Source organism: Lycium barbarum, chromosome 4, assembly GCF_019175385.1.
Source record: "Lycium barbarum isolate Lr01 chromosome 4, ASM1917538v2, whole genome shotgun sequence".
NCBI classification, from domain to species: Eukaryota; Viridiplantae; Streptophyta; class Magnoliopsida; order Solanales; family Solanaceae; genus Lycium; species Lycium barbarum.
In genome coordinates, this window is record NC_083340.1 from 148243327 (window position 1) to 148255630 (window position 12304).

General features: G+C 39.6%; 2 protein-coding genes and 2 pseudogenes across 2 annotated transcripts; 3 read left to right on the forward strand and 1 right to left on the reverse strand.

Annotated features, from left to right (window-relative positions):
• The first annotated feature begins 2449 nt into the window (after positions 1 to 2449).
• On the forward strand, positions 2450 to 4224 carry LOC132636998 (zeatin O-glucosyltransferase-like; annotated as a pseudogene).
• Positions 4225 to 4343: 119 nt separating this feature from the next.
• LOC132637000 (zeatin O-glucosyltransferase-like) lies at positions 4344 to 6081 on the forward strand (annotated as a pseudogene).
• An 855-nt stretch (positions 6082 to 6936) lies between these two features.
• LOC132636999 (zeatin O-glucosyltransferase-like) lies at positions 6937 to 8627 on the forward strand. Its single transcript, XM_060354121.1, has one exon. It carries the CDS (start codon positions 7003 to 7005, stop codon positions 8404 to 8406), a length of 1404 nt encoding a protein of 467 aa, XP_060210104.1. The 5' UTR covers positions 6937 to 7002; the 3' UTR covers positions 8407 to 8627.
• Positions 8628 to 8779: 152 nt separating this feature from the next.
• On the reverse strand, positions 8780 to 10550 carry LOC132636997 (zeatin O-glucosyltransferase-like). Its single transcript, XM_060354119.1, has one exon. It carries the CDS (start codon positions 10422 to 10424, stop codon positions 8886 to 8888), a length of 1539 nt encoding a protein of 512 aa, XP_060210102.1. The 5' UTR covers positions 10425 to 10550; the 3' UTR covers positions 8780 to 8885.
• Between the last annotated feature and the right edge of the window lie 1754 nt (positions 10551 to 12304).

Below are 12304 nucleotides of genomic sequence, written 5' to 3' on the forward strand. Positions count from 1 at the left end.
ATAGGCTAGATTAGAGCTTTAAGGGAATTCCAAATTCGAGATCCGAGCATGTTATGATCCATATATATATTCTTTGGCACTCTTATGTATGTTTTTATGAAATATGAACCATGATGTATTTGAAGTAATCGCTTTCCGAAATTCGCATAGAAAATGTTCACTTTAAGGAATTTTGTAATCTCTGAATGCCATATTTTTCGCATAGAGGCTCGGATCGCTCCAATAATTTTTATAGGAGTTTGCTTGATGTATAATGGGTATGTTTTTCATAGGCGGGCTCAGTTCGGGTCTATACTCGTCCGTGGGTCCCGCGACGCCCTTTATGTAAATTCGACAACTTTGAATCAAAAAGTGATAATTATTATTCCGATTTCGAATATGACTATTTTACTTATCCTTCGGATTTATAATAATGATTTTATGCATATGATTCCTCACTACTCCGCTCGTGCCTACTATGATATCGTTCGCCGGTTCCCGGGCCGGTTCTGTTGTCGTGCGCTTTTTGATACATTCCGGTGTTATGCTGTGTTTATGGTTCACTGTGCTCCTCGCTCGAGGGTCGGGTTCCACTTATGTTTGGCGTTATGCTGTGTTGTGATGTGTGACGGGGATTCGGAGATTTGAAACTTTCTGGTGTTATGCTGTGTTGTGGCGCCATCGACAGGCGGGCGACCACATTTTCCAGTGCCCTATGCATAATTTATACTTTGGAAATAAACATTTTGATATGTATTATTTTCTATATATCTGATTCGATTATTATTCAGATTTATTTCTGTACCTTCTGCTTTGCATACTCAGTACATATTTCGTACTGACCCCCTTCTCCGGGGGCTGCGTTTCATGCCCGCAGGTACAGACGCACAGCCTGGTGATCCACCTGTTTAGGACACCCTTTCTGCTATTCGGAATGCTCCTCTCTTTCCGGAGCTTATACTTTTGGTATATATATTTATTAGTGCATTTGTATATATTCGTTCATGGGTACGGCGGGGCCCTGTCCCGTCATATGATTATGTCGGTCTGTTTAGAGGTCTGTGGACATGTTTATGGGTTAGGGTCTTTCTGTATGGATGTATGTACATGTCGTTTGGGCGATCCCATACGCCGAGGCGGCCGGTCCGCATATGTTGTTTGGGCGATCCTATACGCCGAGGCGGCCGGTCCGCATATGTTTATATATTGCTTGGTTAGCCCTGTGTGGCTCTTGTTGGTATTTTCTGCGTGCAGGGTATATTGGATAGTCCGTAAAACAAAGGAAACTCTGCCGAAATTTTCTGAAAATTACCTAAATTTGAAATAAAGTCTTGTCGGCTTCCGCCATATACTAGAATGAGTTGATAGAATTTGAGATAATATTTGATAGATGGGTTCGGGTGCCCAGATCGGGCACTAGTCACGGCCTACGGGGTTGGGTCGTGACACTATGGTCAATGAAGTCGGTTGAGAATTGGTCACAGCGTTGTTAGCAAGTAACAGGTTTCTCATGGAATTTGTTGAGATGCAAACAATCTAATCCGAATAAAGGCAGATATATAGCAGGTTTCTCGTGGATTTGTTGAGGTGCACACAAGCTAAACTGAATAAAGGCAACATTGATTGTCTGGAGTTGGTTCTTCCTATTGAGTACTTCTCTTCTGCGCTTTTTAGTAGTGAGAATAATTAAATGCTACTAACAACTGTCATGAAGTTTTCTTGTGTCAAGCAAGTTGAAATTTCTTCTCTCTCTTTCTTTTGCCAACAGGGGTTGGGGAGACTTGAATTCACCACCTTTCTCTACTTTGATAGGTCATTGAATTGTGTGCAACTTTATCTAAAGTTTAAATTAATAGAGAATAGTTTCTTATAGCTTGTTTGGTCCAATTCTTAAAATTTCCTTATTTTAAAAGTGACAAACGAAGTGTTTTTCGAAAAAGTATTTTTGAGAGCCAATTTGAAAAGTACTCTTGTCAATAATAGAACAATAATTTGTGCTTGATCAAGCTTTTCAAAAGTGCTTCCGAGAAAAAATTACTTTTTTTTAGCTAAAAAATAGTTTTTGCTAGAACTCAAAATCACTTATTTTATCCTAAAAACTCGACCAAACACCTCAACTCTCTAAACTACACATTTTTTGAAGAAAAAAAAAAGTCATTTGACTACCTAGAAGCTTGACCAAACATGCTATTAGTCTACTTTTTATTTAACACGTTTATTATCTTGGTTTAAGAGAAAGTCAAACTCCACCTTAGAAAATGATCCCAGGTCTGCATATCACTTTTTTTGTTTTTTTGTTTTTGTTTTGGTAACTAAGATTTTATGAAAATATGTACAAACGGCTGGCATCTTGGACATAGTCTAAGTATTACCGGTAGGTAAGGATTAAGTCGATCACATATTTCCTTTATATTATAAACACGTGCGTCAAACAAGTGGGAGCTAAACTTCTTTTATTTCTATATATAAGTTAAACATCTAAACTCATTGTAAGTTATACCAATCAGTTCTTCTCTTTTTCTTCCAATGGATACAAACTCACTAAACAATAATGTTCACCTTAATGAAGTAATTGTAGCAATGGTGCCATTTCCTGATTTTAGCCATCTCAATCAGCTCTTTGTGCTTGCTCGCTTTATCGCCTCCCATAACATACCGGTACACTTCCTCTGCCTAGCTGATCGGAATCAAGATTTGAAACTTCGCGTCCAAGGTGGTCTTGGGTCCTCTAACATCCATTTCCATGACCTTTTTGTACCTATAGAAGAATCAGAAGATGCAGACGATGGTCTGCATCCGATTGTTATATTTTTGAGAAAACTCGTTGAGCCTATCCAAAGAACATGTATTGATCTTGCCGCTAATGCGAAGAGATTGGTCATAATTCATGACTCTATAATGAGGGATCATATAAGGGATGTCCATTCATTGATATCGAACGTAGAGTCTTATATGTTCCACTCGATTTCAGCTTTCGCTAGATACTCTTTGCTCCGACAAAGTATTGATCACCTAGTTGATGATGATGATCATGAAAACATGATCCAGCAAATGCACGATGAGTTTCCGTTGTTGGAGAGTTATGGTGGACTGAATGCTGCAGCTTTTGCGAGAAAGGAACACGAATGGAACCTCAATTCCGGAGAAATCATCAACTCCTGCAGAGAAATCGAAGGTAAGTACATAGACTTACTTGCACGTACAAAAGACAAGAAGCAGTGGTGGGCTATTGGTCCACTTCATATGCTGTTGTTAGAATCACACGACTCTAGAAAAAGGACTCGTCATGAATGTCTAGAATTTCTCGACAAGCAAGACGTTAATTCAGTAATATTCGTCTCGTTTGGAACAACCACTACATTCTCACAAGAGCAAGTCAATGAGATCGCACTTGGTTTAGAACGGAGCAACCATAAATTTATTTGGGTACTCCGAGAAGCGGATAAAAAGATGGAAATTGAGAAATTTGAAGAGGAAGATAGGAAGATTGAATTGCAAAATGGATTTGAAGAGAGAGTGTCAGGAAGAGGAATAGTGGTGAGAAATTGGGTACCTCAATTGGAAATCTTGGGACATTCATCTACAGGCGGGTTTTTGAGTCACTGTGGATGGAATTCTTGTCTTGAGAGCATTAGCATGGGTGTGCCTCTAGCAGCTTGGCCAACCAATCACGATCAGCCATTTAATGCTATTTTTATAACCAACTTGCTGAAGATTGGAACCTCTGTCAGGAGTTGGGCACGTAGGGAGGAATTGGTGACAGCATCAACCATTGAGAAGGCTGTGAAGACTTTGATGGGCACAACAGAAGGTGAAGAAATGAGGCAAAGGGCGGCGGAGTTGAGCAAAAAGATCAAAAGCTCCGTCAGCCGGGGAGGACTTGCACGCAAGAAAATGGAATCTTTCATATCCCGTATATTCGAATAACTTCATAGGGGAGGAAGGTGTTTGATTTTTGGATCTGATTGTATGGTCATACAGATCTGCATTTATTAATATTGAGACTAGATGAAGAGCATCAAGTAAGAATCAGTCAATGAAAGATTAAAGCACAAGAATAATGTAAAAACCCAAAATCTTGGGTTGTGTGACACTTAAATTTTCAGAATAAGTCAGTTTTTAACTTAGCATCATCAGATAATAAAACCTTCATTCAGGACAAGGCACAGGAGTCGAGCATAACGAAACTCAATGTTGCACTATTATAATGAATTACAGATATACTTTTGATTTCCCAGATTTGCATATCACATGCATGTTGAGTAACACATGCATTTGGGTTTAATATTTAAATGCATATGAACAATATAGGAGTATGAGACAAGTATTTTCCATAGTTTAAGTCTCAAAACTCATTGTACCTTATTCATTTTTCTCAAGTTTTCTCCTCTTGTTCCAATGGCTACCAACTCATCAGACAAGGTTGTTCACCTTAATGAAGTGATTGTGGCTATGGTGCCATTTCCCGAGTATAGCCATCTCAATCAACTCTTTGTTCTTGCTCGCTTCATCGCCTCCCATAAAATACCAGTACACTTCCTCTGTCTTGCTGATCAAAGCAAAAATCTTAAGTTGCGCGCCTAAGGTGGTCAATGGGCCTCAAACATCCATTTCCATGACCTTTTTCTACCTTCTTCTCCGGCAGAAACAGAACATGCAAGGGATGGTCTGCCTTTGAGTGTAATGTTGATGCAAAAACTCGGCTAGCCCATTTGTAAAACATGTCTTGAACTCTCTACAAATGCAAACAGATTGGTCATAATTCATGACAATATAACGAAGGATCATATGAGGGGTGTCCTTTCATTGATCCCAAACGTGGGGTCTTATATGTTCCACGCCATTTCAGCTATTACCAGATATTCGGTGCTTCGACAAAGTATTCCTGCCGTAGCTGATAAAGATCATGACAAAATGGTTCTGCAAATGCAGGATGACTTTCCTTCATTGGAGAGTATGGATGGACATAATTTGGCAGTGTTTTTAGAATGAAACATGAATGGAAGCTCAACTCCGGAGAAATCATGAACTCCTGCAGAGAACTAGAAGGTAAGTACCTAGATTTACTAGCCAATGCAAAAGCAAGCCGTTGTTTGCTGTTGGTCCACTTCATATGCTGCTAGAATCACACAACTCTAGCAACGGAACTCGTCTTGAATGCCTAGAATTTCTAGACAAGTAAGACATTGATTCAGTAATATTCGTCTCTTTTGAATCGACCACTACATTATCACAAGAGCAAGTCGATGAGCTCGCACTTGGTTTCGAACAAAGCAACTATAGATTTATTTGGGTACTAAGAAAAGGTGATGATGCGGAGAAACTTGAAGAGAAAGATGGGAAGATTGAATTACCAGAAGGATTTGAAGAGAGAGTGGAAGGAAGAGGAATGGTGGTGAGAAATTGGGCCGCACAATTGGAAATCTTGGGGCACCCATCTACAGGCGCGTTTTTGAGTCATTGTGGGTGGAATTCTTGTATCGAGAGCATTAGCATGGCAGTGCCTCTATAAACTTGGCCAATTAGTTTTGATGAGCTATTTAATGCTATTTTTGTAACCAACTTGTTGAAGATTGGAATCTCTGTCAAGAGTTGGGGTCGCCGGGAGGAATTGGTAACAGCATCAACCATTGGGAAAGCTGTCAAGACATTGATGGGTACAACAGATGATGAAGAAATGAGGCAAAGGGAATCTTTCATATCCTATATTATAAAATAACTTCATAGGGGGTGTCTTGTTAAGAAGAAAAAACTGGAAAGCCATCACGATAGCGCTTCCTTCATTTTTTGACTTGGTGAAATTAGGTCTGATGTTTCTGCCTTACATTTTTTTTTTTGGACAATGGTAACATTTTCTGCTTTACTTTTTCTCTCTTATCTTTGTTGTTAAATAGAAGACTAGTCACCTTGTAACCTTGAGGTGTATGGAGGGTTATTTATATAAGTAGTTACCTTATAGCAATTTGATTTCGTGATTATTTTCTAGTAGTGGTAACTTGTAACTTGTTGCTTCCCTTGGCGGATTCCTCATACTAATATCAATATGCTTAGAGCATAGATCTGGTTGATCCCTTATACTAACATCAATGATCTCCTCTTGCTTTGATTGCTAATGAAGTTGGAGATAGTTGGGTTAATATTTTTGTTTATCCTATTGGCCACGTTGCTCTGACTCTTCAAAGATGTCAACAGGTGCATATCAGATCCTCCAAAAATAGTGCATTTTTGGAGGATCCGACACGAGTGTTGCAGAATTTTTGGAGAAGACCGAGTTCTCTTTAGGCCAGAGTTACCGAGTATTTGTATTGGTGCGATATAGCAAGTACTCAATAAATTAGTTGAAGTGCGCATAAACTGGATCGAACATCACCATTATCAAGTAGAAAGGGAGAGGAAACATCATCTGGGATGTATTGTTGGTCAAGGTTGCTTAGACCCTCCAAAAATGCTACCACATACGTGTCGGGTTGTTAAAAAATGCATAGCTTTTCGAGGATCTGACACAAAGAGCCCTAGCAACATAGTTCTTGGTTCTATGAATAAAAATTTCCTCTCATGCATCAGACAAATAAATGCCAGACATCTGGCCTATTTGTTTTCTTAACAGGTTTCTTTCTTGGTTTATGAGAAATGCATGCTTCCCCCTTCCCCTTTTACCTCGGTAAATGCCTATGCATTAATTATAGTCTACGTTTGTCAAGAGAGTGGCACGTACTTTTGTGTTCTTTACATGCATATTACTAACAACACAGAAGTTTGGTATGCATTAAATTTAAAGGAAACTTGGCACTTGAACTTATTAAGCAATTACTTCCTCTCATTATGCGATGGTGCTTAACTCGACACAAAGTTCAAGAAAAGTAGACTGACTTTGGGCTCATCCCGGATGTCCTTTTAGAACTTGTGGTTTAAACATGTCTTATATTTCTGTGCTTATAAGAGGGAATAGTATTTTACCTCATTCAACCCTAAGCTCATTGCAAGTCATTCAGTTCTCAACTCAGTTCTTCTCCTTTTGTTCCAATGGCTACCAACTCATCAGGCAATGTTGTTCACCTTAATGAAGTGATTGTGGCCTTGGTGCCATTTCCTGAGTATAGCCATCTCAACCAACTCTTCATTATTGCTCGCTTCATCGCCTCCCACAACATACCAGCACACTTACTCTGCCTTGCTGATCAAAGCCAAAATTTCAAGCAGCGTGTCCAAGATGGTCTCGAAGTCTCCAACATTCATTTTGATGACCTTCCGCTACCTTCTAAAACAGAAGGTACCAGAGATGCTGATAACGATCTACCCTCAATTGTAGTTCTGCTGAAAAAACTTACCGAGCCAATTCATCGAACATGCGTTGATCTCTCCACCAATGCAAAGAGATTGGTCATAATTCATGATAATCCAATGAGGACTTCTATTGGGGATGTGCTTTCATTCCCAAATGTCGAGTCTTATATCTTCCACTCCATCCCAGCTTTTACCAGATATTCTTTGTTCCGACAATGTATTGACATAGTTGACGATGATCATGACAAAATGATTCAGCAACTGCAAGACAAGTTTCCAACGGTGGAGAGTTGTTTTGGACCGCATATGACATTGTTTGTTAAAATGGAACGTGAATGGAAGCTCAACTCTGGAGAATTCATCAATTCCTCCAGAGAAGTGGAAGGTAAGTACCTAGATTTACTTGCAAATGAAAGCACACACAAGAAACCCTTGTGGGCTATTGGTCCGCTTCAGATGCTGCTGCTAGAATCACACCACTCAAGAAGCAGCACGACTCGTCATGAATGCCTAGCATTCCTCGACGAGCAAGATGTTAACTCGGTAATATTCGTTTCGTTTGGGACAAACACTAAATTTTCGCAAGAGCAAGTCAATGAGCTCGCGCTTGGCTTAGGACAAAGCAACCACAAGTTCATTTGGGTACTAAGAGGAGCAGATAAAAAGACGGACACTGAGAAATTTGAAAGGAAAGATTGGAACTTTGAATTGCCCGCCGGGTTTCAAGAAAGAGTTGAAGGAAGAGGAATGGTGGTGAGAAATTGGGTGCCCCAATTGGAAATCTTGGGGCATAAATCTATTGGCGGGTTCTTGAGTCACTGTGGATGGAATTCTTGTTTAGAGAGCATTAGTATGGGGGTGCCTATAGCAGCTTGGCCTAACAATGCTGACCAGCCATATAATGCTGTTTTAATAACCAATGTGCTGAAAATTGGAATCTCTGTGTGGAGTTGGGCTCAACGAGAAGAATTGGTGACAGCAGCTGTTGTTGAAAAAGCTGTCAAGACTTTGATGGGTTCGACAGAAGGTGAAGAGATGAGGCAGAGGGCAGTGGATTTTAGCAATAAGATCAAGAACTCTGTTAGCCATGGAGGAGTTGCACACAAGGAAATGGAATCTTTCATCTCCTATATTACCAGATAAGTTGTTATGTTATTCGGACTCCCCAAAAATGCAGCCTAGTGTGTGTCGGATCCTTCAAAAATAATGCATTTTGGAGGATACGATATGGGTACAGTGGCATTTTTTGAGAGTTTGAGCAACCTAGCTCGTAAGGAAGTCATCAAGACGTGATCTTTTATATCTTTTGGAAAGCTCAAGCTCTCCAAAAATTTCGCTGCCATTACTAGATTATCTCTTCCCTGTATATTTATGTAAAGAGGACAATGCTTCTTTTATTTTAGAGTTAATGAGGTTAGGTTGAATGCCCTGCCTCACCTTTGTCTCTTATCTTTTTCATTTAATAAAACACTAGCCACTTTGATATTATGGATTGTTATCATATTACAAACTAACAAGACAGAAATCTGGTATGCATTAAATTTAATAGAAATATGGCACTTGAAAAAAGTCTTACATGACATACTTGATAGTACTAATTATTGATGTCATTAAGTGAAATTTTATTTGGTAATACAAGAAATGAAAGATTCCCTTTCCTTATGTGCAAGTCCTCCATGGCTAACAGAGTTCTTGATCTTATTGCTCAATTCTATTGCCCTCTGTCGCATTTCTTCTCCTTCCAGCGTACCCATCAAACTCTTGACAGCTTTCTCAACAGCCATTGCAGTTACCAATTCTTCCCTACGAGCCCAACTTTTAACCGGGATTCCAATCTTCAGCACGTTGGTTACAAAAACGGCGTTATACGGTTGGTCCACATGAATCGGCCAAGTTGCTATAGGAACTCCCATGCTAATGCTCTCCATACAAGAATTCCATCCGCAGTGACTCAAGAACCCGCCCGTAGATTTATGTCCCAAGATTTCCAATTGGGGTACCCAATTTCTCACCACCATTCCTCTTCCTTCCACTCTTTCTTCAAACCCTTCCGGCAATTCAAAGTTCCCATCTTTCCTCCCTTCGCATTCCTCAGTATCCATCTTTTTATCCGCTTCTCTTAGCACCCATATAAACTTATGGTTGCTCTTTTCCAAACCGAGCGCGAGCTCATTCACTTGCTCTTGTGACAATGTAGTAGTCGTTCCAAACGAAACAAACATCACCGAATTAGCATCTTGCTTATCAAGAAACTCCAAACATTCATGACGATACCCATTGCTCGACGACTCGGGTGAAAATTCTTGCAACATATGAAATGGACCAAGAGCAAACAATGGCTTCTTCCTAACACTAGCAAGTACATCCAAGTACTTCCCTTCCAATTCCCTACAAGAATTCATAAACTCTCCAGTATTAAGATTACATTCGCGTTCCTTTTTCACAAACTCAAAAATATCCGGTCCAAAACAATCCTCCACTTGAGGCAATTCATCGAACACTTGGCGTGCAACTTTGTCACGATCAAAAATACCCGGTCCAGGACAGTTTTCCCTTTGAGGCATTTCATCGAACACTTTGCGTGCAACTTCATCATGATCAAAAACACCCTTTTCTATACAATTTTCCCTTTGAGGCATTTCATCGAACACTTGACGTGCAACTTCATCATGATCTTGATCATCAACAACCTGTCTAAAAGTAGAATACATAGTAAAACCCGAAATAGCATGAAATGAATAACACTCAACATTCGATATCAAATAAACATCTTTTATAACATCAGTCATTAAAGAATCAAAAACAACAACCAATTTTTTCGCCTTTTTCGCGATTTCAACGCATATTTTGCAAATGGGGTCCCCCAATTTATCCAAAAACTCCAAAAACGCGTACTCATCAGCAAAATTTACGTTTTGGGGTTGTGAATTTTGGGTTATAGAAGGTGTTAAGAGGTCATTGAAGTGTATTTTGGACGAGTTGAGTGAATTTTGAGCGCGATTTTTTAGTTCTTGGTTTTTATTAGTGAGAGAAATGAAGTGTAAAGGGATGTTGTGTGAAGATATGAAGTTAGCAATATGGAAGAGTTGATTGAGATGACCATGTTCTGGCCATGGAATTATAGCTACAATTATTTGGTTGTTTGATGAATGGGCAGTCATTGGAATAAAATGACTTGAATGAGAGAATTGTATAGAAGTTATGATGTGTTAAGGTCTTAAATAGAGAGATTATTTTGGTACACGCGAAATGTTTTCCTCGAAAAAATAAGTCAAAGCAAAACACCATGAGATTTTTGAATTCGAAATGTAACTTTTGATGGTGGCGAGTAAGCGAGGTCTATGTGTGGGTTGGGGAGGGAGGGGGGTTGCAAGCAATTGGGGTTATTGGATGGGGTGGGGTGGGGGTGTAGGTGGGGAATGGGTGTAGGGTGGTAGGTGGCTCAGGGTGGGCGGGTGGGTTGTGGGGTGGAGGTATGCTGGTGGGTGGATAGTGCGGGGGTGGGTGAGGGATGCATTAGTGTGTTTTATTGATCTGGAAAATGTTTTTGTTCAAATTTTTATGAAAAATGTTTTTCTTTAAATTTTTAAGGAAAATACTCTCCTGTTGTCCAAGAACTCTAAAAATGATATTCATCAGCGAAATTTACGTCTTTGGGTAGTGAATTTTGGGTTATAGAAGGTGTTAAGAGGTCACTGAAGTGTATTTTTGACGAGTTGAGTGAATTTTGAGCGCGATTTTTTAGTTCTTGATTTTTATTAGTGAGAGAAATGAAGTGTAAAGGGATGTTGTGTGAAGATATGAAGTTAGCAATACGGAAGAGTTGACTGAGATGGCCATGTTCTGGCCATGGAATTATAGCTACTATTGCATTGGTAGCCATTGGAACAAAATGAGAGAAATGTATAGAAGGTATAATATGTTAAGGCAGGGTGTGTTTAGTATAATGGAAAATGTTTTCTTGGAGAATAAGCGATTTTTCTCTCATTTTTTGTGTTTAGTATGTCAGTCGAAAAATGTCATTTTAAAAGCATTTAGCATCTGTATATATATATTTAAAGCAAATAACTGTGAGATTTTTAAATTCGGAGCGAAAATTCTGGTGGTGGGGAGTAGGCGAGGTGTGGGGTTGGGGGGGAGTGGGTGTAGGTGGGGGTGTGGGTAGGGCAATTAGTGGTAGGTGGGGTAGGGGATGGGGTAGGTGGGGTGTGGTGAAGGTATGCGGGTGGGTCGATAGTGTGGAGGCGGGCTGGGCATGCATTGGTGTGTTTTTATTGATCCGGAATATATTCTCATTCAAATTTATAAGGAATATATCTTCGCCTATTATCCAAGAACTCAAAAAATGCATACTCATCAGCAACACGTCTTGGGGTTGTGAATTTTGGGTTATAAAAGGTGTTAAGAGGTCATTGAAGTGTATATTTGACGAGTTGAGCGAATTTTGAGTGTGACTTTTTAGTTCTTGGCTTTTATTAGTGAGAGAAATGAAGTGTAGAGGGATATTGTGTGAAAATATGAAGTTAGCAATATGAAAGAGTAGATTCAAATGGCCATGGTCGGGCCATGGAATTATAGCTACTATTATTGAGCTATTGGTAGTCATTGGAACAAAATGATTTGAATGACAGAAAGGTATAGAAGGTATAATGTGTTAAGGTCTTAAACAGAAAGATTATTTGTTGTAACGGGAAATGTCATTTTAAGACCATTTGCATATATTCAAAGCAAAATAGTATTAGACTGTTTAATTCAGAGTGCAACTTTGGGTGGTGGGGAGTAGGCGGGGGCTCTGTGTGTGTGGTGGGATTGGGTGGGGGTGGGGGTAGGCGTGGGGGGTTTGAATCGAGCGGTTGGTGGTAGGTGGGGTAGGCGATGGGGGCTAGGTGGAGGTAGGTAGTATAAACAAAAATAGGTTACGGTGAAGTGATAACTATTGTCAGTATCATTCTTCATTAGAAGTTTCAGTTTGAGTTTTGGATATGAAGTTGTCATAGTGTTAGGAAGCATTTTGCCTTTAATGTGCGATTTCCTGGTATGA